Source organism: Motacilla alba, chromosome 14 (genome assembly GCF_015832195.1).
Source record: "Motacilla alba alba isolate MOTALB_02 chromosome 14, Motacilla_alba_V1.0_pri, whole genome shotgun sequence".
NCBI lineage: Eukaryota > Metazoa > Chordata > Aves > Passeriformes > Motacillidae > Motacilla > Motacilla alba.
Window position 1 is genome coordinate 15,294,462 of NC_052029.1, and position 24,813 is coordinate 15,319,274.

A 24,813-nucleotide genomic window follows, 5' to 3' on the forward strand; every position below is an offset into this window, starting at 1 on the left:
CCTGGCAGTGGCAGCCCCTTGGTGTCAGAGCAGAGCAGGGTGTGCAGGGGGGGCTGTCACCAAACACACCCCAAGGGGGCCGAGGCTGGAGAACCAGAGCCAGGGCTGCAGTGACCCTGGGCTGCTGGGGCTTCAGGGGTTTGGAACACCAATTTTCCTCTTTTCTCCTCTTTTTCTCCCAGCTGGGCCACAGCAGCACTCACCCCCTTGTAACCACCCGAGCCACATCCTAGGAGGATGCCAGGGCTGTCCCAAAATTGTCCCAAAAGCATGCCAGGGCTGTCCTGAGCGTGCCAGGGCTCTGCCATCCTCACCAGCTGTCTAGAGCCCTCTGTTCTCCCCAGAGGCCAGCAGCACCTGGAGCTCACAGAGGGCTCAGCCGTGCCCAGCCCAGCCCAAACGCTTCTGCACAGTGCTAGCTCTAAATCTGGGTGGAAAGAGCAGAATTCCAGCGTTCTGCCTTCCCTGGAGCTGCATCCTGCCCCAGCCATCCTCTTGCTCCACCACTGTTGCTCGCCCCATCGTACGCTGTGCAATCCAAGCATATGAAAAGATTTGGAATTTTTGCCAACATTTCAAGCTGTTCCCAGCAAAGGGGGAAGCTTTGCCTAAGTGATGTTCAGTAAAAGCATTCTCCCCCTGCACTGCTGCTCTGTGTCAGGGGCTGGAGCACACCCTGAGGGCAAACCCCTCCCTTTGCAGGCAGCATTGGGATCTCACGCTCTCGTGCCTGGACACTGGGATGAGATTCCCATGAGATTCCCATCGGTTCGTGCCACAGCAAGGAGTGGCACCCAGCACTGCTGCTCTGCCCGTCAGCCCCTCCCAGGGCTGGCCTGTCCCTTCCCTCCCAGGGCTGGCTCCTGGCTCTGCCTGCTGCCCCTCTGCTCCTTGGGAAATGCCATGGCCGTCCCATGCAGCGGGAATTTCTCTCAACAAACACTGCTGTGTGTTTCAGACCCCTCCCAGCCCGTGCTGTCCCCACGCAGGTGGCTCTGGTCCCCTGTGGTCCCGTTCTCGGTTGCATTTTGCCCGCTGTGTGTCACCAGCCCCTGTCCCCCCTGCGAGAGGCTGGGGCCCAGCCCTCACTGCCTCGACTGGAACCCCGAGTTCAGCTGCCTGGATTTTGTTGCAATACACATTGAAACCTCAGCTCCTTGCAGAGTTTTGATCTCCAGCAGCTCCCGGCTGGGGGCTGGGGGGTTCAGTTTCTTTGCCAATACCTCTGTCCGAGCAGACGCTTCCAGGAGTTGCAGTTGTCACTAACCTCTGTGCAGTGTAGTACAAAGTGGACTGTGTATGGAAATAAGTTTCAAATGTTTACAATTTTGTATATATTATACATATAAAAATATCTTTTGAGAGAACAACCCGTGGTTCTGTATTTTCGGTGTCTGTGTAACCAACTGCAACTTATTTTCAATAAAGAGCTAAAAATGAATAGAGGAAAAAAAAAAGAGATTTGGTAATAACTTTATTGAATCAGGTGAGCACAAGGAACAAGGAAACTGCAACATCAGGGCCCAGAGATGCAGCAGCTCGAGGGAACTCCCAGCAGCACCTCCCAGGAACTCAGAGCTGCTGATGGAGAAATAATGAAACCAAGGGAAGACAGAAGGGAAGACATTTCACTCCCTGAACTTTACAAACCAAAGGGATGGGGAGAGTTGCTGACTGGAAGTGGTGGCAGCACCCAGCCCCCTCAGGGGCCAGGATCAGCTCCAGGATCCTGAGTGAGGCAGGAACAGGGACTGCCAGGGGCTCGTGCACCCAAATCACCCTCCCCAGCCCCTTCTGGGCCAAATCCAACGTGCACAGGTGGTCAGAACAGTCTTAAATATTCAAGAAAAGAAACCCAAAGCACTTTGCAGCCTGAGAGCAAGCAAAAATAACACATGTAAGGCAAGGAAGAGTGGCTGTAGGCAGGAGCAGCTCTTGGGTAACGCTCTGAGCTCGATTTCACAGAAATGATGGTGCTAGAAAAGCCATGTTTCATCACTACAAATGACATAAATTAATGTCAGCTTTGCTCCTACACGTTAGAAATAACTGAACCTGGAGATGGGAGAGAATCAGACACTGAACTACAGCCAGGGGGACTGCTGGCACTCCAACACCTCAGAGCTGCTGCTGGAGGAGTCACTTAGAGGAGGAAGAGATCCCCCTCTTCCTCTGAGGTGCAGTTTGGGGGTGCCAAGGAACAGGAGCACAGCTAGGCCAGCCCGGTGGTACCGAGGGAGGTGCAGGTGTCAGACTACTGTAAACAGATAAATGCACTTAAAGGCACTGCAGAAAACATGGTCAGTAATCAGCAGCATTGAATGTCCCAGGATGCTGTTGGGAGCTCCCACCAGTAATACATCCAAGAAATTGGAAACATGGCAGTCATTAAATAAAATTCCCGTGTGCTTTACGGAGAGTAAAGCCTTAATGCTGTTACTGTACATGCAGGGCTACAAAACCAGCTTCTTGAAAGAACTTTACAGAAGAAGTCAGAGGCAACTTCTAATCTTGCACAGATCGGCCCAATTCTTCAAGCAGCAGAACTGACTCTGTTTGCAGAAAGGGAAACTCTGCAGCCCAGTGTTTGCAGCTGCCCTGGTCACACACCCCAGTGAGCAGCACTCTCTTGCACCTTTTACACCCCTGACTAGTGTGATCTTCACTGAAATAGCACAAAAAAAAATCAGAATGTTATAAGGGAAGCCACCTCCGTTCATTTCAGTGATCCATAAACTTCCCCCACCCCCAAACCAGAAAGAAACCCCCAAACCAGAAGCTTATTCCCCTACTGTGTGTCCCCTGTCATTCTGCAGATCCAAAAGGAATCCCAGCTATTGCGTGTTCCGGGAGGAAGGAGCCCTGCCTGCCCCCCTGCAGCTCAGCCTAACCCTAGCCCAGATTTGGGAGCTCAGACAGCGGGTGGGGACGAGCTCTGGCACATTCCCGTGATCCCTTTGCCCAGGAGGGCTTCCCAAGCCACCTGCTCCTCTCTGCCTCAAGGGCACCGGCCCCCAGCTACTGCCAAACCTCGTTCCAAAGTGCACATCCACAGGCAGAGCCCGGGTGGTGGCCCCGGGGAGAGCTAACTGATGATCCTGCTGATTGCCTGCAGCGAGGGGAACTCCTCGTCCTCGATGTGCAAAGCTTTGTGGGTCACCACGTCCTGCTGGGTCAGCACCTGCCTGCACGTGGGGCAGATGTAGCAGTCGAGGTCGGCGGGGGAGTCCGTCTGCCAAACATTCTTTCTGTTCTTTTTGGGTTTGTTGGAGCTTTGCTTCTCCTTGATCCGGAAGTCGTTGTGAGCAGAGAGCAGTTCCTGCTGCTTGGCCGTGTCTGGCAGCAACACCAACAACTCCTTGAAAATCTTCTTGAAGTTTTCCCCCAGCAGCTCCCGGCAGCTTTTGTAATACTGAGCTGCAGAGATCAGCCCCTGCAGGGGACAGGGACGGGCAAGAATCAGAGGAAAAGGAATATTTGTCTATTGAAAATCCCACTGGAATTCAGGCCTCCCAGAAAGGGAGGCTTTGGGAAGCCACTCACCTGCCTGAACTGCCCAGAATGAGTTTTAAATTTGTTGAACTTGGACTCGTCGCTCTGAAGAAATTCTTTAATGGATTGTATGAGCTGGATGTTCCTCTGCTGGAAGTTCTCAGGTATCAAGTATGATCCGTGACAGGATTTTGGCCTGTGTTGGGAAAGACCAGAAGTGACCCTGACACTGGTTTGTGTCACACAAAGACGTCCTGGGACGTAAATCACAAGGCTGTTCTGGTTTACAGCTGCACGTCCTTCCTCCACACAGCTACACAAAAGCAGCACAGGGCTGTCTTGTCAGGATAATCAAATATGGGATTTCCCTATCAGATTCCAGCTTTACACAAACAGAATGTTTAAAATCCAAGTTTAACGTGGTCCTGACGTGCTGCTCTGTGAGCTGGGCGCACTCAAAAGACCTGAGCAAAGACCTCACTGTGAATAAACCAACTGATAATGCAGGTTCTGTACGAAACTGACACAAAGTTTTCCCTCCCCTTTTCCCAAAAACTCCTCTTTCTCTCTCAGAGGAAGCAGGGAGCAGCTCCTGCAAAGACCAGAGCAGGGAAGGTCACCAAGGAGAACACGCCTCAGCACCTTGCTGCTGGGACTCCCACAGAACCCACAGGAAGCACAGAACATGTTGGAGCTGTAGATTCCCAAATAAATCTAGGATAGACCAAGGTGTGAGCAGCCAAAACATTGCCCAGGTCTGCAGCTCCTCAGACTTGTAACTACACAGGGTGTTTTATGCAAGTCTCCTGAATCCAACCCACAGCACCCTGGGACTTCCCAAGGGAACCTTCCACCTGCTGGCCCCTTGGAGTCACCCCCCGTGTGCTGTTTGAAGCCCCTGTGACACGAGGGGACGTGAGGTGTCCCACAGGCCCTTGACTCACTCTTTCAGAGCTGTAGTGACGGGTTCAGAGATGGTGGAGGATGGGATGACAGCGAAGCCCGGGGGGGGTTTGCTGACAGGCACCGACAGGCCCGGAGGCGGAGGAGGGTTCTTCAACAGCACCACGGAGTTAAAGCCTGAGGGAAGCAGGGAAGGGGCAGGAATTAGAGCAGCCACAGAGCCCCGGCTAAAACCCACACCAGTGCCTGACACACTCTGCAGAAGCACCGAGAAGAGTTTGCAGTGCAGACATCACTATACTGGAGAAAACATAAAAAAAGTCTTCAAGAAGCACTTGAGAGTGGCTGATGTTCCTCTACAGAGAAAGCGCTTTAATTATTCATTTCCTTTCTCAATGGAAATAATTTTGAAAGCCCACTCCAAGTCACAGAGAAAAACACTTGTGCATTATTAAAGTGAACACAAAGCACGGGAGGAGGCAGCAGGCCTGGCCTGGCCTCTCCAGCAGGAGCTGCACCAACGGCGGTGCCGGCGCCTCCCGATGCAATCCCACTGCCATGAAAACCACCCCGGGTCACGACTGTTCCCGTCTCCCTGCTTCCACAAGGGTGTGGCTGAAAGCACGGCAGGAAACCTCTGCCAGCACGGGAGGAAGTGAAGTGACAAGCGCCAGCAGGGACAGGACACAGCCAGATTCCCTTTGCCTGCAGCGGCTTCCAAGGCAGATCTTGGAGCTCAACACACGGATGTGTCAGCCCTGGGGACAGGGAAGAACCAGCTCTACATCCATGAGCCACCTCCAGCGAGCTAACACCTCCAGCTGTGGGGCAGAGGTGAGTCCCAGAGGACGTTCCAGCCCCTCTGTGACACCCACGCTGCCTCTACCTCCAGAGCCCAACCTGGCAGCTGGCGGCAGAACCACACGAGAGCCAGGAGTTCACACAACGCATCCAGGTGTTCTCTGGGCTCTCCCCAAGCAAAGCTGGCCATGCTCAGCAGTGCTTCCCCATCCCTGGAAGTGTCCAAGGCCAGCCTGGAGCAAGCTGGTCTAGTGGAAAGTGCCCCTGCCCACGGCAGGGAGTGGAAGGAGATGATCTTTAAGATCCCTCCCACCCAAACCATCCCACGACTCTGAGCTCCATTCCCTGCTTACCTGGTGGCGGGGGCATCCTGGCTGATCCTGAGCTCCCAAGAGCTGGGAAGTCTTCCTGAGGTAAAGGGCATTTGTTAGTCCCTGGGGGCTTTTTAAGGCCGGGGGGCTCTTTGGGTGTAGCACAGCCAGCTGATGGTTTCTCCGAGTGCCCGTTGACGAGGGCCGTGGCAGCAGGGAACGCCCTGCAGGGCTGCTCTGCCTCCGGGGGCTTCTCTGTGGCTGGCCTGGGCAGCAGCGGCTCCTGGGGCGGGCGTGGGGACGATGGGCTCTGCTTCTCAACCCCCATCTTCTTTTTCTTGCCCACTTTTGTAAAAGTTTGTGAGGTAGAGGCTGCCAGCAAGGACGAGACGTCGAACATGGTCGGGGTGTTGCGGATCTCCTGGGTGGTCAGGCCACCGCTGCCGTCCTCGTCGTCCGAGTCACAGAGTTTATTGCTCTTCTTGCTTCCTTTGGAGGTGTTCAAGGATGGTTTTTTGGCTGGCTGGTTGACGCAGGGGCCGCTCATGGCTTTGACCACGTTTTTACTGGAACCGCTGTTCCACGCAGATGTGATGTGAGTTACTGTCCTATTGGTGGGCTTCACTTTGGACACCAGCGCTGGGAAGTCCTCCTCCTGGAAGGCTGCTTTCCTGGCAGTGGCTGTGTACAGCAGAGACATCCCCGACGAGATGGTGGGAGCTGCAGAGGAGGACAAGCTTGGGAAATCTTCTTCTTTAAGCTTAACCAGTGGTGGCTGAGCAGAGCTGTGGGGAAGGGAGAGGGCTGAGGTTACCGAGGCAGCAGAACCCCAAGGGACAGCACAAACCCACAGCTCTCCACTCCTCCTCAGAATGTCACTTAGAGTGACACAACAGGAGTTGGACCAGATGATCCTCGTGGGTCCCTTCATGCTGAGGATATTCCATGACTCTACTCCATGATTCTAAGATCAAGGCAGGAGCTGAAGCAATGCCTGATGCTGCTCATGCTGGTGAGCGGCACGGAACCAGCTCCAGGCAGGAGGGGACGGGGCAGGGGAAACCTTGGAGGGATCAAGTGATCTGGACAATTATTTTCCCCAGAAATGCAGAACACATCAACCAGCTTCTAACCGTGCTTTGTCCCTGCTGCAGCCCTGCAGACTCACCCTTGGAGAGGTCCTGCTGCAGAGCCGATGGCTGGAAAGTCGTCCTGGCTGAGCGCGCCGTTAGCAGCTGCTTCTTTTGGAACAGGGACAGAAAGAGCAAAGACACTGTTTTCAACCCAAACCCATTCATTCCAGAGCAGGGGCTATCAATGGCCATGACTGCAGCACTACCAAGGCCTATTTTCAGCAGCTGATGATGTCATTAACCGACATTCCAGAGGAACAATTTCAATCCCTGCATCACTGTTTCCTTCAATTAACCGTGCTGCCCATTATGCTGAGGCATTCAGGAAATTCATGATACTTCAAATGAGTAAAACACGGGTAAGGCAGAACTTTCTGAGGGAACCTTCCAGACACTGAGATGCCCTGCAGCTGCAGGACCTGTCCAACACTCACCTGTGACATCGTTTGAAGGCTTTGGCACACGTTTGGAGCCGAGCACGTCGGGATCCCTCAAATCCTCCTTTCTCCCCCTGCTGCTGCTGCCTTCCTCTTTGTCCTCCACCCTCTTCTTCTCTTCCTGCCGTTTGGCTGCCACAGATGCCCTGACTGCTGCTGCAACATCCCTGTCTTCTTCTTCCCTGCAGGACAGGGCAGACCCCCTTGGTCAAACAGCGAGGATCCCGGAGCGCTGCCTCGCTGCAGTGTCACCTCTGCGGTGCCAGCTCTGGTGACAACCCTGATCTCGTGCTGCCACCTGCTGAGAAGCCCAAACCAGCCCCACCACTCCAATCCACCCCAGCCAGGCAACATTTTTCCCCCTGCATTTCCAAGTTCCATGTGTGGGAATAACAATCCAAACCAGAAGAACCCGGGCTGAACTGGGAGAGACAGTACCACGGATGCAGGGGGCACCTGTCTCATTTCCACATGTATGGAATCACTCTGGGAGGCCACAGGAACTCTTAGAGGCATGGCTGGGCATGAACTCTCAACACACGCACGATCCACATGCCACACCAACAGAGAGTGTTTTGGGATGGACTTTTTCCCCCCGTGGAATCACCAGTAATGAACCTGCTGCCCGTCCAGCGAGAAAAAGAAGAAAATAAGATGTGCAGGATGTAAAAAGCACTCGGGTCTGGCGTGGATGAGAGACTTAGAAATGCAAAGTTTCATTTCAATACTTAACCCTCTTCCTTTCCCAAAGCACTCAGCCTGGCCACACAGAGATCTGTTAGTTCAATGGAAAGCATGGTCCTTAGAACAGGAATTTCATGACTACCCAGACCCAAAACTCCATTAAACCTGCACAGACTTGTCACCTACTTCAGAAAATCCCATTTAGAGAAGTTTGCATAAAAACAGCTACTGGAATTAATTCAGGGTTCTGAGTTTATTTAACTCAGAAGTTGAGGGTTACATGGTTTGTTTCCTGAGCTGAAACCTCACACAAAATAATTCCAAGCATGTAGCCAGGACTTGGATTGGAAGCTCTCAGCTAAGGATTCACCATGGAGGCTTCCAAATTTTGTATCACTTCCTTCCTCCTAATCCACCAAAATATTGTGAATTGGCAAGTAAAAGCCAAGACTAAATGGCAGTAAAACTCCACACAAGGTTGTGCTACTCACCTCTTGTACCTCCAGCTGCCTCTCCTGTTCTGCTGGTTCCCTCGGCTGCTCAACCTGCTCGCCCTCCCTTGCCTGTTGAACCTGTCAACCTCCTCGTAGTCATCTCCACCTACAACACCTGAAACAGAGGGGAGGGATGATCACTCTCAGTTATTTCTCTAGTGTGGGTATCACGCTGTGCATGAAAAATGCAAAAATATCCAGGTACCAATAAATGATCTTCATTTCTTTCTGATGACCAAGTCAGCAGTTCTCCTAAAACTATCTGTCCTCATTAAACTCACACACAGGGAAATCCCACATCAACTCAAAATCCCACATCAACTCAAAATCCCACATCAACTCAGGCAGGAAGGGATGTCTGGATATCCCCTGCTCCAGCCCTGTACTCAAAGCAAGGCCAGCTCTAAAACTACATCAGACAGCTTTGTCTGGGCAAGTTCTGGTTATCTTCAACCTCTGCAACCCCTCAGGTTGGAGAGGCCTTCTCAAACTCTGCAACCCCTCAGGTTGGAGAGGCCTTCTCAAACTCTGCAACCCCTCAGGTTGGAGAGGCCTTCTCAAACTCTGCAACCCCTCAGGTTGGAGAGGCCTTCTCAAAGTCTGCAACCCCTCAGGCTGGAGAGGCCTTCTCAAAGTCTGCAACCCCTCAGGTTGGAGAGGCCTTCTCAAACTCTGCAACCTCTTGGTGCTGTCCCAGGGACTGTCTACCTTCTTTGGGAAGAATTTCTTCACGGCTACGAAATATTCACCAGGCATTCCTGAAAACTCTTAGAGAGTAAGACCCATCGAATGGTTTGGCTGGTGGGGGGACCTTAAAGAACACCTCCCACCAGAGCAGGCTGCTCCAAGCCCTGGGTGCCCGCAGGGACGGAGCGGCCGCGGCCGTGCCCCCCACCCTGCCCCCGGCTGACCGTCGGTCCTGCGCGGGTGCCGGGGCGCGTAGGTGAACTGCAGGTCGATGTGGCGGTTCTGGCGCGCCTCGGCGCGGCTCTTGCTGTGGCAGGCGCTCTTGTGGGCCTTGTAGTCGATCTCGGTGCGGAAGGCGTGCGTGAACTGCTCCGAGCTGCAGCGGCCCTCCTCGCACAGGAAGTGCTTCTCCCTGAAGTGCTCCCGCAGGTATTCGTAGTCACTGGGAAGGGAAAACACGGAGCTGAGCTGTGGTGGCGTTCACAGGGGTCCCAGGAAGACAGAAGGGATGAGAACTACCACTCTGCTTTCAAACACTACTTACGGCCTAAATTCAAAGCACACCCGAGGAATTTTACTTCAAAATTTAAGCCAGAAAAAGGACTCGTATCGATCAAGTACTTGCCTGTAGTACTCCTGAGCCCCCTCAGAGTCACAGAAGTGGCAGAAGTAGTGATCCCTGCGCAGGTGCTTCAGCAGCTCGTCGTTGTCCAGGTAGCGCTCGTCGCAGAACTTGCAGAGGGGGTGGCCCCGGTGGGAGGTGTCATCGGGGTCCCCGTGGATCCGGTGCCGGGCCAGGTCCTTCCTGGAGTACCATTTCCTCTCGTAGGTGAAGATCTGGAGGGCAGGGATCGTGTTAATACATTGGTATTTATAGATTTGGACTGTTCCCTACGGACACGGAACCAAACAGAACCAGCCAGGCCCTGTCCAGCTTCTCCATCTGTAGGGGTGGAAGATTTGCTTCAAAAAGATGCAGTTTGACCACCACCACCTAAAATCTTTGGTGGACAGGAAGTAAAATTCAAGTGATAGAGTGAAATTAAATCTAGCTTTCATTTCTCTGAACACTGGGAATCAATTTAATTCACTTTTTTTTCCATTTGGAATCTTTTTATGCCGTAACGAGTTTAAATTATAACCTCTGGAGTGGAAAAAGCCTAACTATGTATTTATCAACAAAGACTATTTTGCATTCTCGAATTTAGGAACCCCAAGGGAGCTGTTTTACCTTCCTCTCACAGCAACCACCCCAAATGGCTGCACGCAGGGGATCCACTTCAGTGAACAGCTCGTGTATCACAAGCCAGCCCTCTGTCCCCACCACCTCGTGAGCTGTTTTGGTAAAAAGGGTTCTGGAGATGCCAAAAAGATGAACCCAGCCTTGAGAACAGAATATCCTTTATTTCTGGCCTAGACAAGGACTGGGAAATTGCTCTGGGAAAAGGTTTGTTTGGCTTTGCCGAGGCTGATGGACTGAAGCTTCCACAGTTTAAGAGTTTCTTTTCAGGGGGTATGAGTAACATGGGACTTTTTTCCTTGAAATAAAAATCTCTCCAGTATTCTGAAATTAAAAAGCAACAGTTTTAACATTGTTTGAGAGAGAAAATGGCAAACAAGTTCCCTCAGTGCTGGCTGTGTACCCTGAGCATGAAGCACCTCACCAGAGCTCAAAGGACACCAGAAACCAAAGGAGGTCCTGCCCTCCTTTGCCACTTCCCTTCAATCAGCTCCAGGAATTCCAAGACCACAGGAAAGACTCAGCTCAGTTCCCAAACTTATTAGGGCTCATTTAGGTCAACCTGCTCACTCCTGGATCCCATTCCTTTTGGCAGCAAACTCCAGTTCACCTGGCACAAACCAACTGGGGCACCACCACCGCGGGGTTTAATTTAAAACCTGGAGAAGCTCCAGGCCCTCTTCATGAATCAGTTTATGGAAGGAGAAAGGCTTAAAATAAAGCAACTGGCCTCACTGCAGGAAGAGGGAACTTAAATAAATCCTTGCCGTTCTGTCTTCCCATCTTCCCAGGAACTCCTGGAGGTCACGGAGGGAAATTCCCTCCTTCCCACACATCCAAGCAGAGGCCCAGCTCACCTTTAGGTGTTTAACACAGAGTTTGCAGCAGAAGAGCTCGTGCTGCTTCCTCATGTGCTGCTCCAGATCTGCAAAGGTGTTGAAGGGCTTTGCATCGGGGCACAAGGAGCATTCGTGCTGCAGCAGCTTCCTGAGGGACGAGAGAGATTCCCAGAAATGACCCAGCTCCCTCTCAGCACCCCCACGCCCTCAGCTAAACACAAACGTTCCATCCCTGGCAGAAGGCTCCAGCTTCAAGGCTGCCCCTGCAATCTGCAGTGGGGTTGTGGCCTGCTCATGGCAGGAATTGCTCATTGCAGGAATTGTTTATTGCAGGAATTGCTCATGGCAGGAATTGCTCACTGCAGGAATTCTGCTGGATGGCAGGAACAGGATGGAACCAAACTACACCGAGGTTCCAGCTGCTGGAGAAGAGCTGAGCAGCCGTGGAGTAGGAACCACACTGTCACTGCAAAACTGAGTAAACTGCAACAAACCCTTCCCCTGCTGGAGATTCCTGCAACCTCCACATCCAATTCCATAACAGAGAAACTGTCAGGAACTGGGGAATACGGTGGGGAGAGATAAATTGAAATTAAAGAATTGTACTGGGAAAGGAGGGAAAAAAACCCCAGCCAAAACCCCAGCACGCAGTGGCTCCCAGGAAGAGCTGAGCACTGGTCTCACTGGGAGAACTCCTACTCCCTCATTCCCATAAATATCAAGCCATGCAAAACTGTAAATGTCCCAAAGTTACATTCTCAGCTCAAATCAGGGTGAATATAATGCCCAATTCTCCAAGGAAAAGGTTTCACTGCCTGTATGCATCTTTTCCACTCTTCTTTCCATTTTCTCAAACCCTCCCAATTAGGATTGTTATGAAAATCTTTGTAGAACGTGATGCTAATGCCACGTTTTCATTCTGCACTGTTTTTTCCGCTTCACCTTTTTTCTCTCCCGTTCAGAATTAAGATCTTTGTGTGAAGACATTGTTACTCTTCATGCAATACTTGGCACACCTTGGTTTGGTTAGTCCTTATTCAGCACAGCAGTAATTACAATTACAACAGTAATTAAGTCATTAAGTCTTTATCAATTTCCACAGCAGCCACGCAAGGAATGGGAAGGTTTTCAGCACGTTTGCTGCTGTCCAAGCTGCCAAAAGTGACTTTTATGGAGAGAGCAAAGCTTGTGCGTTGTGCTGGTGAATCCAACACCGCAGCCCCAGGAGCTGCTGGGTGCTCAGGGCCCTGCTCCAGCTGTCACCTCGCCAAACACACCTGCACGGCAGGTGACTCACAGCTCCCGAATGCCAGGAGCCAGAGCACCCCGCCCTCCCTCCAGCAGCAGCAGCGCTTCCTGCCACGTCCCGTGTGCCACCACGTGCTCGGGGACACGGCAGGGAGGAGCCAGCGCTCACCTGTACAGCGCGTACACCTCGGCATCCATGAAATAAATGTCGTATTTCTTCTCATGCTGCAGCTGCTGCAGGGCGATGGAGGAGAAGGACGGGAGCTTCCGCCCGAACACCACCTGTGGGAACAGCAGGCACGGGGATTCCAGCAGGCGCGACCTCCGGGAGCTGCCCACGCCCACAGCCCTGTGCCAGCCTCAGCTGTCACCTCCCCGGGGAACTGTCCCCTGCCACGGCACATCTTATCAAGCCGCCGGGGAAACGTGGATGGGCCCAGCCCGGCCCCTGGAGTTTGAACGAGATTAGGAAACGCTCCCGGTGTGTTTTGCTCCCACAGCTGGTCCCAGAGTAAATATCCTCAGGCAGCACAACCCCTTCCACAGCCAATGCCCGGCAGGAGCCCTGCCCCCGGCTCCTCCCCGGCTCCTGGGGGAGCACACGGGGACTTGGGAGTCTCCAAGTGACAAGTGACTTAATGCCCAAGGCTGGCAGGGAAACCACCGTTTGGTCTTTCCTTAACTCCCAGGAAAGCGAGGAGCTAAACACACAGCACGTCCCGAATCACCTGCACCACGCACCCCTCTCAGGGCATCTCCCTGCTCCAGCTGCCCCCCGGGCTCGGAGCACCGCAGCTCCCAGCTCCAGCACACATTCCCAGCCCGGGAATTGCTGCGGGAACAGCTGGAGTCACCGGCTCCAACCCAGAGAAGCTGAGACATAAACACAGTAAGGAATTTCAGCTCTTACAGCAAAAGCTACATCGGATATCCAGAAGTAGATTCCCAGAGAAGCTGTGGCTGTCCCTGGATCCCTGGCAGTGCCCAAGGCCAGGCTGGGCAGGGCTTGGAGCAGTCTGGGACAGTGGAAGGTGTCCCTGCCATGGCAGGGGTGGCACTGGATGGGCTTTAGGGTCCCTTGCATTCCAAACCATTCCAGGATTTTACGATTCCATGATCCTCCCTAAGAGCTGCTGGAGCAGGGAGCTCCATTCCCTGCTGCCAGAGCGAGCCATCCCCGCTGACTTCACACCATAAACATTCGCTCTAAACTCCATTTTCTTCACGTTTCGTTTCCCACTCTCCCGGGCAGCGGCGGCACCCCCGGGAGCGGAGCAGAGGGCGGATAACCCGTGCCGGCCGGTGCCACCGGGCCCATTCCCCGTGAGGAAACCCGGGAGCTGCCCCGCCCGGCCCCCCCAGCCCCGGGCCCGGCCTCACCTGCCGCAGCTCCTCCCGGCACACGGCGCAGTAGCGGACGCCGCAGAGCGCCCGCATCCGCACGGAGCAGCGGTAGCAGATGGGGTGCTCGCAGCGGCCCAGGGCCACCACGTCCAGCTCCCCGCAGCACAGCACGCACGGCCCGTCCGCCGGGCCCGGCCCCGCGCCGGCCATGGCGGCCATGGCGGCCTCGGCCCCGCGCCGCCCCGCCCGCACCACTGAGCGCGGGCTAGAGCGCCGCCCCACCATAGAGATGCACGCTCGCACAGCGCTCGCCGGCCATAGAGCTCCGCCCAGAGCGCCGCCGCGCTGCCGGAACTGATTCCCCGCACGGCGACAGCGCCGCCCCGCTGATGTCACCGCGCGGTCCTCCAGCGGCCGGCCATAGAGACGCGGCGCCGTGACCATAGAGATGCGCGGGGCGGAGCGGCCCCGGCTGCGCCGCGCTGGCTCCCTCTCGCTGGTGGCTCTGAGGCGGAGGAGGACCCCGGGGGTGCTCGGCGGTCCCGGACACGTTTGGGGTCCCCAGGTCCTTCCTGGCTGGGGGGACATGAGGGACCTCGGACTCTGCACCTCAGTCTGTGGGGACATGAGGGACCCAAGGCTGTTCCTGCCACCTCAGTCTGTGGGGACATGAGGGACCCAGGGCCATTTCTGCCACCTCAGTCTGTGGGGACATGAGGGACCCAGGGCCATTTCTGCCACCTCAGACTGTGGGGACATGAGGGATCCAGGGCCATTTCTGCCACCTCAGTCTGTGGGGACATGAGGGACCCAGGGCTGCTCCTGCCACCTCAGTCTGTAGGGACATGAGGGACCCAGGGCTGCTCCTGCCACCTCAGTCTGTGGGGACATGAGGGACCCAGGGCTGCTCCTGCCACCTCAGTCTGTGGGGACATGAGGGACCCAGGGCCATTTCTGCCACCTCAGACTGTGGGGACATGAGGGATCCAGGGCCATTTCTGCCACCTCAGACTGTGGGGACATGAGGGACCCAGGGCTGCTCCTGCCACCTCAGTCTGTGGGGACATGAGGGACCCAGGGCCATTTCTGCCACCTCAGTCTGTGGGGACATGAGGGACCCAGGGCCATTTCTGCCACCTCAGTCTGTGGGGACATGAGGGACCCAGGGCCATTTCTGCCACCTCAGTCTGTGGGGACATGAGGGACCCAGGGCCGCTCCTGGTATCTCAGTCTGTGGGGACATGAGGGACCCAGGGCCATTTCTGCCACCTCAGTCTGTGGGGACGTGAGGCTCTCAGCCCATTCCCGTGCCCCACTGCTGGTGGATGTGGATTTTCCCAGGACAAACACCTCCCCCGGGCTGCCAACAGACCCTCCGTGGGTTCATCGTATCGCCAGCTCCGCTGCTTGGTTTAATTTTAAAATTTTGTATTTTTTTATTTCCCAAGTAAACCCGGGGTGACTGGGGAAATAACAGCGTTAAAAACGCACTCGGAACACTGCAGACCCTGGGGTTTGGGATCCACCAGAGCAGCAGCACAAAGGAGCTCAGTGTGACGTGAATAAACCTTTACTTGCTGCAGGGGCTGAGTCCCACACAGTTCCCCCTGCACGGAGGCAGCCCAGGTGTGAAAAACACCAGCCACTTGTTTTTAGAATTTTAAAAGTTTAATAGTAATAAAATGGTTATGAAAATAGTTATGTAATTAGAGTAATAAAAATTTGGACAGTTAGGATTAGGACAATATGAGACAATAAAAACAAAGAGTTACGGACAGTCCGGGTACCTCTTTCTGGGCAAAATAAGCCCGAAAAAGGACACACGTTTACAGAGGATTAACCCTTAAAAGCAACAGCCTATTGCATATTCATACATCTCATACATGATTCAAAACTGGAGGTGTTTCTGCTTAATGTCTACTTCCCCCCTTCATCTTGTAAATCAATTTCCTTGGCTCCTCGGAGGCTGAGTTTTCCCGATAAGGAGGCAATAATTCTTTTCTTGGAATCTTGGTGAATTGTTGCTGTTGTGTCTGAGAAGAATTTCTGGATTACCTTACCCGTTCCTTGAGCTAGTTACAAAAAGTATCTTACATCGCATAGTTTCTATTTTAATATTATGCTACAGCCTAAAAAACTACATTTACCACACTACTTTAAAAGATTAATACAGCACTACTAAAAAAAAGATTAATACAACATAGCTTTCCAACATAACACATACAGTATCAATTTTAATATTTGCGAAGAGCCAGTCGTACGAGATGCATTTTTCACAGGTGGGAATTGCTGCTGCTTGGACAGGAGAGGGTGCTCCAGGAGCAGGCAAAAATGCCTCAACAGCAGCCATGTTCCTCTGGAAGTGGGGGAAAAGGAGAAAAAGGGAAAAGAAAAAGGATAAAAGCTTGTTTGGTGACAGCACAGAGGAACACACAGGAAGTTTTTCCAAGTTTGCTGCCTCCCACCTCTTCTTCCTCACGGATTCCTGCTAAATGACCAACGCAGGATCACTGAGTCATAAAACCATGGAATGGTTTGGGTGGAACCTCAAAGCCCACCCAGTGCCACCCCTGCTATGGCAGGGACACCTCCCACTGTCCCCCTGGGTGTTTTCCAGCCCTCTCAGGGATCCAGGGGCAGCCACAGCTCCTCTGGGAATTCCATCCCAGCCCCTTCACCACCCTCACAGGCAGGAATCCCTTCCTCACATCCCATCTATCCCTGCCCTCTGGCAGTGGGAAGCCATTCCCCCTTGTCCTGTCACGCCAGTTCATGATGAAATTCCTACTGGATTCCTGGGGTCTTGCTGGAAGATCTGATTAGCACCACTATGGTTCCCTTCTTTTCCCCGAATTCCTTGCCATTTGAGTCAAAAGTTGCTCTTCGTTATCTTTGAGCCATAAACAATCATTTCAGGACAAAGCAACTCGTCAAACAGATCATTAAAACATCCCATGATGCTCACCAGCCTCGGTTAATGACATCTGTGCCATCAAATAAATTAAGTAATAGCTTTGTTAAGTGTTTGGGAGCAGATAATGCCGGATTGGAAGGATTTGGATCATTGGGTACAACAGGTAATATTTACTTTCTCCTAGAGAGCCCCATTTATCCCTCTCGAGTGGAGTGGGATAACACACGTCTCGCTAATCAAGCCTGAAGTGTGTTTGGGTGGGGCTGCGTGGAATAATTAGGAATGACTGGTGATGCTGGCTGTAATTACTCCAGGAAATGTTCCCCGAATTAATGACACTGTTGAAAATGTTTTTGTGCCCCAACTGCATCACCCAATTTTGGAGAGCAATTAGCCTGAAATGAGCTGCAGGCTGCGGGCACTGATGTGCTGCCCCGAGTGTCACTTGGCTGGGGAGTGACACCATGGCTCGGGATCATAAACACACCTGGGCAGCTGGGATGGAAAGGGACATTACTCACTGCCAGGACAATGGGACATGGACACTCGGCAGGAGCTGGGACATTTTGGAGTTGGTGACATCACTTCCCACCAGCCCAGGAGCACCAAGGACCTGCTCCAAAGCTCTGATCCTGCTCAGTGTGTCCACAGCAGTGTGGTTTTCCCCCAGGAACGTGTCGTGTTCCTGGCGCTGCTGCTCAGCAGGCAGGCAGCAGCTCCTCAGCTGGGGCATTTTCTGCTTTGGGGATGATACTTGTTATAATCAGTGTCTGGGGGAAAACCACTGAAGATTCCGTGTCCCGTCACAGTGCAGGTGAACCTCCCCCAGCACTGACAGCTCCTGCCAGGTCAGATCCCATCCTCAATCCTCAGATCCAGGGAGTTCATTTGGAGCAAAACCCACGCTAGGACATCATAGAATGGCCTGGGCCGGAAGGAACCTTAAAGATCTGTGTGCCTTCCAGCACAGGCTGGAGGCCAGATCCATCCCTGACCTCTACATCCACCGTGGGATGACCCATCCCAGCCCAGATCCCAGCCCAGATCCCAGCCTGTGGCACGTTGCCATTGCCAGAGTTGGGTGTCCTTAACTGCTGCCTCTTGCTCTTCCTCCACAGCACCTCAGGGAGCAGCTTGGAGCAGCCCTTCCATGGCATCACGGCCTCAGGCTGCACCAGGGAACCTTCAGGGTGGATATTGGGAGAATTCCCTCATGGAAAGGGCTGTCCAGCCCAGGGCAGTGTTGGAGTCCCCATCCCTGGATGTGGCACTTGGGGACACGAGTTCGTGGTGGCTTTGGCAGTGCTGGGAGCGTGGTTGGACACAGTGGTGTTGGAGCTCTGTTCCAGCCTCAGTGATTCGGTGATTCCATGATTCCATCTCCTGCTAACGCAGCTCTGCTGCTGCCATGGCTTTTCCAGCAGTTGGACACATCTTTCCACAGCTGTAAAATGCCAAAAAAACCCCCTCTCTGTTCCATTTTGACATCATCACACAAGTTCCCACTCTCCTGGCATTCCCACCATCATCAAGCAGCACAAAGAATTGCTGAAAAGCCAACATTGAAACCTTCAAACTTCACCAAATCCTGTTTGCAGCTCCTCACCCTTCTGGAGAGCCATCCTGCTGGTGCCTGTGAGTCATGTGTTGAGATTAATTTATTTTGTGGTGCAGAGAGGTTTTTATAAGCCTGTTTGAAGGGATTGAATCATTCTTTGCTGATGATTTAAAGATGCTGGTTTATTTCTCTGGTGATTGCAAATGAAAGCTGGATCTTAGCACTGAGTGTGACCCCAAAACATAAAGAAATAAAATTTTATAGAATTAAATGGTTCTAAATATCTTAGTTGGTGCTTAGTTCAGTGCGTTGGCAGGCAGGGAATTTTTTCCTCCCGAGAAAAAGGGTTCATATTGACACTTGGGATAATTGATTTCCATGTTTACTCACTAAATATCCCATAATAAGTGCAGGAAAAGGCCCTTCTCCAGTCATTTCACCAGCAATAAATACACTTTGGAATAATTGATCAGTCTGGAGATGAGCACAAGAAGCCCACTCCCCTCAGCAGAGCCACAGCCCCAGTATTTATAGCTCAGCACTGAGATCCTGTCCAAGTGCAGAACCAAAGGTTAAGCCTGGGATTAATTTCCCATTCCCAGCTTGGTGCCGACACAGCTCATTTGCAGCCAAGGCTCTCAGTGCAGAACGGGGAAATTTGTCTTCGTTTGATAAAGTTTCTGCTAAAAGTGATGATTTTCTCAGCGTTCTGTTTTAAGGAAAATAAGTCTCAGCCAGCCCCTGAGCAGCGGCTGCTCACAGGAACCTCACTGCATGGATCCTGGAAGGGTTTGGGGTGGAAGGGACCTTAAAGCCCATCCAGTCCAATCCCAACACCTCCCACTGTCCCAGGCTGCTCCAAGCCCCGTCCAACCTGGCCTTGGGCACTGCCAGGGATCCAGGGGCAGCCCCAGCTGCTCTGGGCACCCTCCCCATGCTCTGAGTCAAGAATTCCTTCCCAGTATCCCATCTCACCCAGCCCTCTGGCAGTGGGAAGCATTCCCTGTCCTGGCTCTCCAGGCCCTTGTCCAAAGTTGCACCAGGGGAGGTTCAGGTTGGATATTAAGGAAAATTTCTTCATGGAAAAAAGGTTGTCATGCCCTGGCAGAGGCTGCCCAGGGCAGGGGTGGAGTCACCATCCCTGGACTGCTCAGTAAACGCGTGGATGTGGCACCTGGGGACATGGGTTAGGGGTGAACAAGGAGGGGGTGGGTTGATGGTTTGACACAGGATCTTGGAGGACTTATCCAACCTTAACTGTGCAGATTTGCCTGAAGGCAGATTTATTCTCATCTACACCCCTCTGAGCCCTCCAGCCACCTCACACGTGTGCACTGGAGAGCCTCAGCTCATTACATTTCAGGAGAACAGGAGAGCTCTTGGGAGTTGTGTGGGCTTTGGTTAGGAGATCTCAGGACTGTCAAACAAAAGATTCATCTCCCAACCCTTTCTCCTCGCAGCAAACTCTGCAGAGCAGAGCCAAATGTACTCTGCACTTCACACATCTGGCTATTAACTCTCTGGTGGGGTTGGGAATTACTTCCAGGAGAAAGCCTGACTCGTGGACTGGAGGGGGCTGAGGAGCTGCTCACATTTCAGACAGCAGCCCACGGCATCTTTTCTCCCTGCTCTTTCCCCTGCTTCTCAGAGTTTTTGTCTTTGCTGCTTTCCTGAGGCAGCACCGTCATCCCACACGGTGGGGAACTTCTCCTCATGGTTCCTTGGTGGTGTTATGTCACACCCAAAGCGCTCTGTGATGCTGCTGCTGCAGCCCTTGATGTGTTGGAAGACTTTGAATCTTCTGCCAAGCACAGGAGAGGCAAATACAGGGCAGGGCGGGTGATGGTGTCTCACAGTCCATCCTCTCACCCGAGAGGCCCCACCAGAGCTGGGCTCTGCAGCTGATGAGTCACCCCAGCAGTGAAGGGTCCCTCCTGCAGCTTGCAGGATGATGGGCAGCTTCATTAAGCTGGAGGTGAGGACCCCTCGGTGGGTTTGGTGAGTCTGGACCTCTGTTTGGTTCTGGTCTCCCATCAGTGATTCAGTGATTCCCTCTCTGTACCTGGGTTTGGAGCAGAAATAATTCCACTGACTCACCTGGGGCTTGGCTATTGTCTGTAAGGGGCTTTGAAATCCTAAAGGATCAACGCCTGGAGAGTGTGGGTGATTGTGGTGTGAGCTCAGCACAGAACCCAAGTGAGGAAACAAATTCCCTTGGCTTGGAGCAGCAGCTCCGTGAAGCTCTGCACAAGTATCACAAGTCTGTGGGATTTTTTTCCTTACCTGTGTGCAAAAGGATCCATTGTTTCGTGTAAAGGTTTCTCCTGCTCTCGTTCTATCCTGTGTGACATTTACAGTACTCTTTGTTCCATTAGCAAAGTAATCTGAGATAGTTTATTATCCTTTGGAGACTTCACTGCCTTCTGTTTAACTTCCACGTGACTGGACCCTGAAGACAAAACCTCTTAAAATAGTGTGTGAGGCTAAAAATAGTGGGGAATGAGTTGCTTCTTAGGAGTCAAATAATTAATTTAGTGCACTTTAGCAAGATCTGCAACATTAGGAAACACCCCTTGTTGTTTCCTCTTTCTCTTCAGAGCCACCAAAGCCTGCAGCAGCTTTCTCAGGAGTCAAGGTGTGTTTTACCTCACAGCTTGAAACCGTAATTTGTTTGTAGCAACTGCAGCTCCTTTATTTCAGAGGAACAGACAAATAGCATTTAATCACGTTCTGAATCACCGGGGGCAGGAATTGCTCCGTGATCCGAGTTTGTTACACAAGGACGCGCTCGAGGTGCAGGAAAATGGCAAAGGTTGTTATTGCTGGGGCTTTCTGGTGTGCTGCCACCACAGCACCTGAGGGACAGCGGCTGTTTGGGTCCCCCTGGCTGAGTGCCTCCTCCCAACCCCACACGAACACTCTTCTGGTTGCCCAGGAGCTCAGCAGTGGGATGGGTGTTGGAAAACGTCCGGATTTACTGAGCCACTGTGTGGGAATGTCTTTTTCTTGCCATCAAGACTTTGCTCACTCCCGGGTTGAAGTGCTGCAGGAGGCAGCAGGGGTGTCACTCTGGGAAAGGAGGGGAAGCGCAGGAATTTGGTGTCTGGGCAGAGATGGAGCAGTGGGGAATCAGAGCAGCCACCTGGGCAGCAGGGTGTTCACACAAATGTGACAAAAATGTCACATTTTTGAGTGGGACCTGCACTCCCAGCTCGCTCAGCTGCCAAGCTTCCAACCTTGTCTGAGAGTCACCTCCTCACAGCAGCACTGGCTGTGCTCCACCTCGGGCAGTGCCTGGCACTGCCTGGTATGGCATGGGCAGCAAAACTCATCCCTTCTGCAACCTGCAGCTTCAGTTCCGTGCCTCCAGTGGTGAAGCTGCTTCCGGCTGATTTGTGTCCGTCTCTCCAAGGCCAACCTGCGCAGGAAGGCAGAGCTGGGCAGTGGCCAGGTGAAGGCCCTCGGAGCAGGAGGCTCCAAGTTACTCAGGCCAAACTTCCATTCCTTGGGTGGTCTTTGGCAATGTGCTGAACGCTCCGTGCCTCAGTTTCCCAGCCTGAAGAACAGGATGGTCCCAATTAGCAGAGTTGGATGAGTTTGCAGAGTGCAGGAGGGCAGGCTCTGTTCCTCTTCATCCCAAGTGATGTCACCTCCACCCTCTCATACTCCCACAGGGACATGCTGGAGAGCCCAAATGGCCCAAAAATGTCATGAATAGAACAGGCATTAATGCCCAAGAGTGCAGAGGCCCCATGGCAGGGCTGGCCTCGCCGATTGCTTTGTTTTCCTGCTCGGCTGAGTTGCTAACCTTCCAATAAACACCAGAGTCATTATCATAAAAATGTGGAAAATGCTGTCATTAAACCCCACCGGTTTCGCTTTCAAGTGCCTCTTTCTGGGACATCAAATTCATTTAGCTCATTCTCCAAAGCCACAAATCCTGAGTGGCTGCAGTAATGTGTGTGGTGGGAGGTGAGAGCACAGCAGGAATGAAATCGGGTGGAGAGGCTCTTCTGAGAGCTCGGCTGGGTTTATTGCAGGGGTGAAGATGTGGTGCCTCCAGTTGCTCACCCCTCTCTCCCCTCAGCTGTGGGGTCCCTCGAGATGTTTTCCAGGAGCCCCAGTTCATGCTCTGGAGCTGTGGTGGAGATGGTGGGTGCAGTGCAGAAATTGCAGGCTCCCTCTGGAGAACCCGAGCATCCAGCAGGATGGGAGTTGCAGCAGAGCCTTCCTCTTGCAAAAAGAGTGATTTTGTTCCAAAATGAAAGAAGAAAACCTTAAATCCTTTCATCAGCCGAGCCATGTGGTAAATCCCTATAGTTAGGTTCATCAGAGAAGCTGTGGCTGCCCCATCCCTGGAAGTGTTCAAGGTCAGGTTGGACAGGGCTTGGAGCAACCCAGGATAGTGGAAGGTGTCCCTGCCCACAGCAGGGGGTGGGACTGGATGGCCTTTAAGGTCACTTCCAACCCAAACCATTCCAGGATTCTGTGATTCAATGATGATCCCATTCCCCTTCCCCTCAGCAAATGTGGAATGACATCATTAAGGGTTCATCCGAGCACTGGGGTGAACCCCAGCACTGGGAGCTGTGTCTGTGTGGTTGGGAAATGTGATGCTGGAGCCAAAATCAGAGGGTTTAAATAAAAACATAAAAATGGGGTTTCCAAAAGGGCTTGGGGTCAGCTGGACCCTGCCCGGGGTCAATAAACACCTGCAGCTATGGAAATTACTCGAGAGGCTGAAATCTCTGTGAGTCTGTACAAGACTTCCATAGGAACCAGGACTTGTTCAAAAGTTTTTTATCTCCCAAAAATAAGCAGGATTTTGCTCCTCTGGGGGAGTTCCTGGCACAAGCCCACCCCGGAGCAGCACGGTGCCATGTGCCCGCTGACGTGCCACGGTATTTGCGGAGCATCGGCTTCTGCGAGAGGAAGAAGAATCCTAAAATTATCTTTACTTACTCAGAATATAAATAGCAGACAAATTGCTTATCAGCTGTTTCGTTGGAAAGATATTTAAAAATACTTGGGAGAGGAAACGTGCACTCTGCTGGAGATCCGGAGCCGTGCTCTGTCCCAAGGGTCTCAGCGCCTTGCGGACAGAGCTGCTGGCTGTCAGCAGGGATCATTCCCGGGAGGAAAGAGTTCAGTTCATGGAGAGTTTATCAGGGTGACAAGTTACCCAAGTCACACCAAAAACACACAGAAAAGACATTTCAGGCAGATCCGTGGGAATGAGAAAATCTTCCCTTCCTGGCTGGGAAGGTTGAGCCCACGTTGGAGCGTGGCTGCAGTGAAACAGGAGCTGCTAAACCTGCCTTTGTTTGGGCACAGGGCAGGTGCAGAACAAGCCAAGAGGAGCATCGGGTGCTTCCAAATCGATCCTTCCCTGGTGGGGAGGAGGGAGCGTTATGGCTGTAGCTGGAGGGAGCAGAGCCCCGGAGGCAGCGCGTGTCCCGAGCCAGGTGACCGGGGGATGAGCTGGGCTGCTCTGTGAGCTGGGCTGTACCGCTGCCATTCATTAATGGCTCTATCAAACAGCAAAGTGCTGAGGCCCTTCTAATGTCCAGAGCACTCAAGGGGTGACAGAAATAGCCCATCCAGCAAGGATTGGCTCGCACTGAGACGGGAGCATCCTTACTGTAAACCTGGGCGCTTCCAAGAACTCGAGCCGTGGCTGAGTTGGACTCTGCTCGGGTTCATTACAGGAACGAGTTGTGCTCTGCACAGACGTAACTTCCAGCATCCTCTCACGGAGGGCTGGATCCCCCTCCTGCCGACTGGGATTTGCGTTCACTCCCAGCCTTCTCAGAAGAGGAAACTCGAGAGGCTCCGCGCTGACATTGCTCATCCCTGCATGGCCTGGTCCCTGCTGGGCCAAGGGCCGGTTCCTGCAGGAGCAGGACGTTGCTCGGCCGAGATTCCACACTCTGAGGGGTTCCCAGAATGGCTCTGTGCCCAGTGTGAGCCTGGAAAAACATCCCCCAGAATGGAGGGGCACAGAACACCAGCAACTGCAGGCTGGGCTGTTAAGGTTTCCATTGGGATCTTGTGCTTGTTGGGTGGGAGAAGAGGGGGCTGGATGGTGAAGGACTGGGGGATCCCAATGATGGGAAACAGCCTGGATGGGATTCCTTTGGAGCATGTTAAAATGAAATCCACAAGGAGAAATTCCAACCTCTGCCCAGAGCAGCTGTGGCTGCCTCATCTCTGGAAGTGTCCAAGGCCAGGTTGGACAGGGCTTGGAGCAGCCTGGGATAGTGGAAGGTGTCCCAGCACAGGGCAGGGGTGGAATTGGATGGGCTTTAAGGTCCTTTCCAAACCAAACCATAATTCTAAAATGCTGAGATTAAAATTAATCTCTGTGTGGCCTGAAAAAACCCCCAGAAATTATTTAGTCCTGGTTCAGCATATAAAGCCAAGAACTTCCCTAATAAACAGGGGGAACTGGAATTGCTCTCTGATGAGCATAAACTCGACCTGCTTGGTTTCATTAAGGAATCTGGCAGGGGGAATCAGCTGACTGCAAAGGCAGAATTGATGGTGATATCGTATTTAAGAAGAACTGAGTGGCAGAAGGGGAGGGCAAGCAGCCTGGCAAACCCCCTGCAAATGGTCCTGAGAGCTTCACCGCAGGGAACACGAGGATGCTCACGGATGCTTGGGATGCTCCAGGCTGCAGGGGAATGCCCAGAGGATCTCGAGGCCACGGGGACGATGCTGAAGGC

At 52.9% G+C, this 24,813-nt stretch overlaps 1 protein-coding gene across 2 annotated transcripts; it reads right to left on the reverse strand.

Annotated features, from left to right (window-relative positions):
* Positions 1 to 1,461: 1,461 nt before the first annotated feature.
* ZNF598 (zinc finger protein 598, E3 ubiquitin ligase) lies at positions 1,462 to 13,881 on the reverse strand. Of its 2 annotated transcripts, none has more exons than XM_038151378.1 (12): positions 13,650 to 13,881; positions 12,439 to 12,551; positions 11,040 to 11,169; positions 9,568 to 9,779; positions 9,167 to 9,384; positions 8,253 to 8,370; positions 7,075 to 7,259; positions 6,676 to 6,745; positions 5,550 to 6,292; positions 4,437 to 4,572; positions 3,544 to 3,688; positions 1,462 to 3,433 (listed from the first exon to the last, which is right to left on the reverse strand). In XM_038151378.1, exons 1-12 carry the CDS (start codon positions 13,830 to 13,832, stop codon positions 3,086 to 3,088), a joined length of 2,601 nt encoding a protein of 866 aa, XP_038007306.1. In that variant the 5' UTR covers positions 13,833 to 13,881; the 3' UTR covers positions 1,462 to 3,085. The 2 variants fall into 2 exon arrangements, with proteins under 2 accessions (XP_038007306.1, XP_038007305.1); XM_038151377.1 differs by having other exon boundaries at positions 6,676 to 6,748; positions 13,650 to 13,880.
* Between the last annotated feature and the right edge of the window lie 10,932 nt (positions 13,882 to 24,813).

Excerpts from the sequence above, each read along its gene's own strand:
- ZNF598 (XM_038151377.1), bottom strand. The coding sequence starts at position 13,832 with ATGGCCGCCATGGCCGGCGCGGGGCCGGGCCCGGCGGACGGGCCGTGC. Across the intron at positions 7,260-8,252 it reads GGCAGCTGGAGGTACAAGAG|GGAAGAAGAAGACAGGGATG; the intron begins GTGAGTAGCACA and ends CCTGTCCTGCAG. Across the intron at positions 3,434-3,543 it reads ATTCTGGGCAGTTCAGGCAG|GGGCTGATCTCTGCAGCTCA; the intron begins GTGAGTGGCTTC and ends TGTCCCCTGCAG.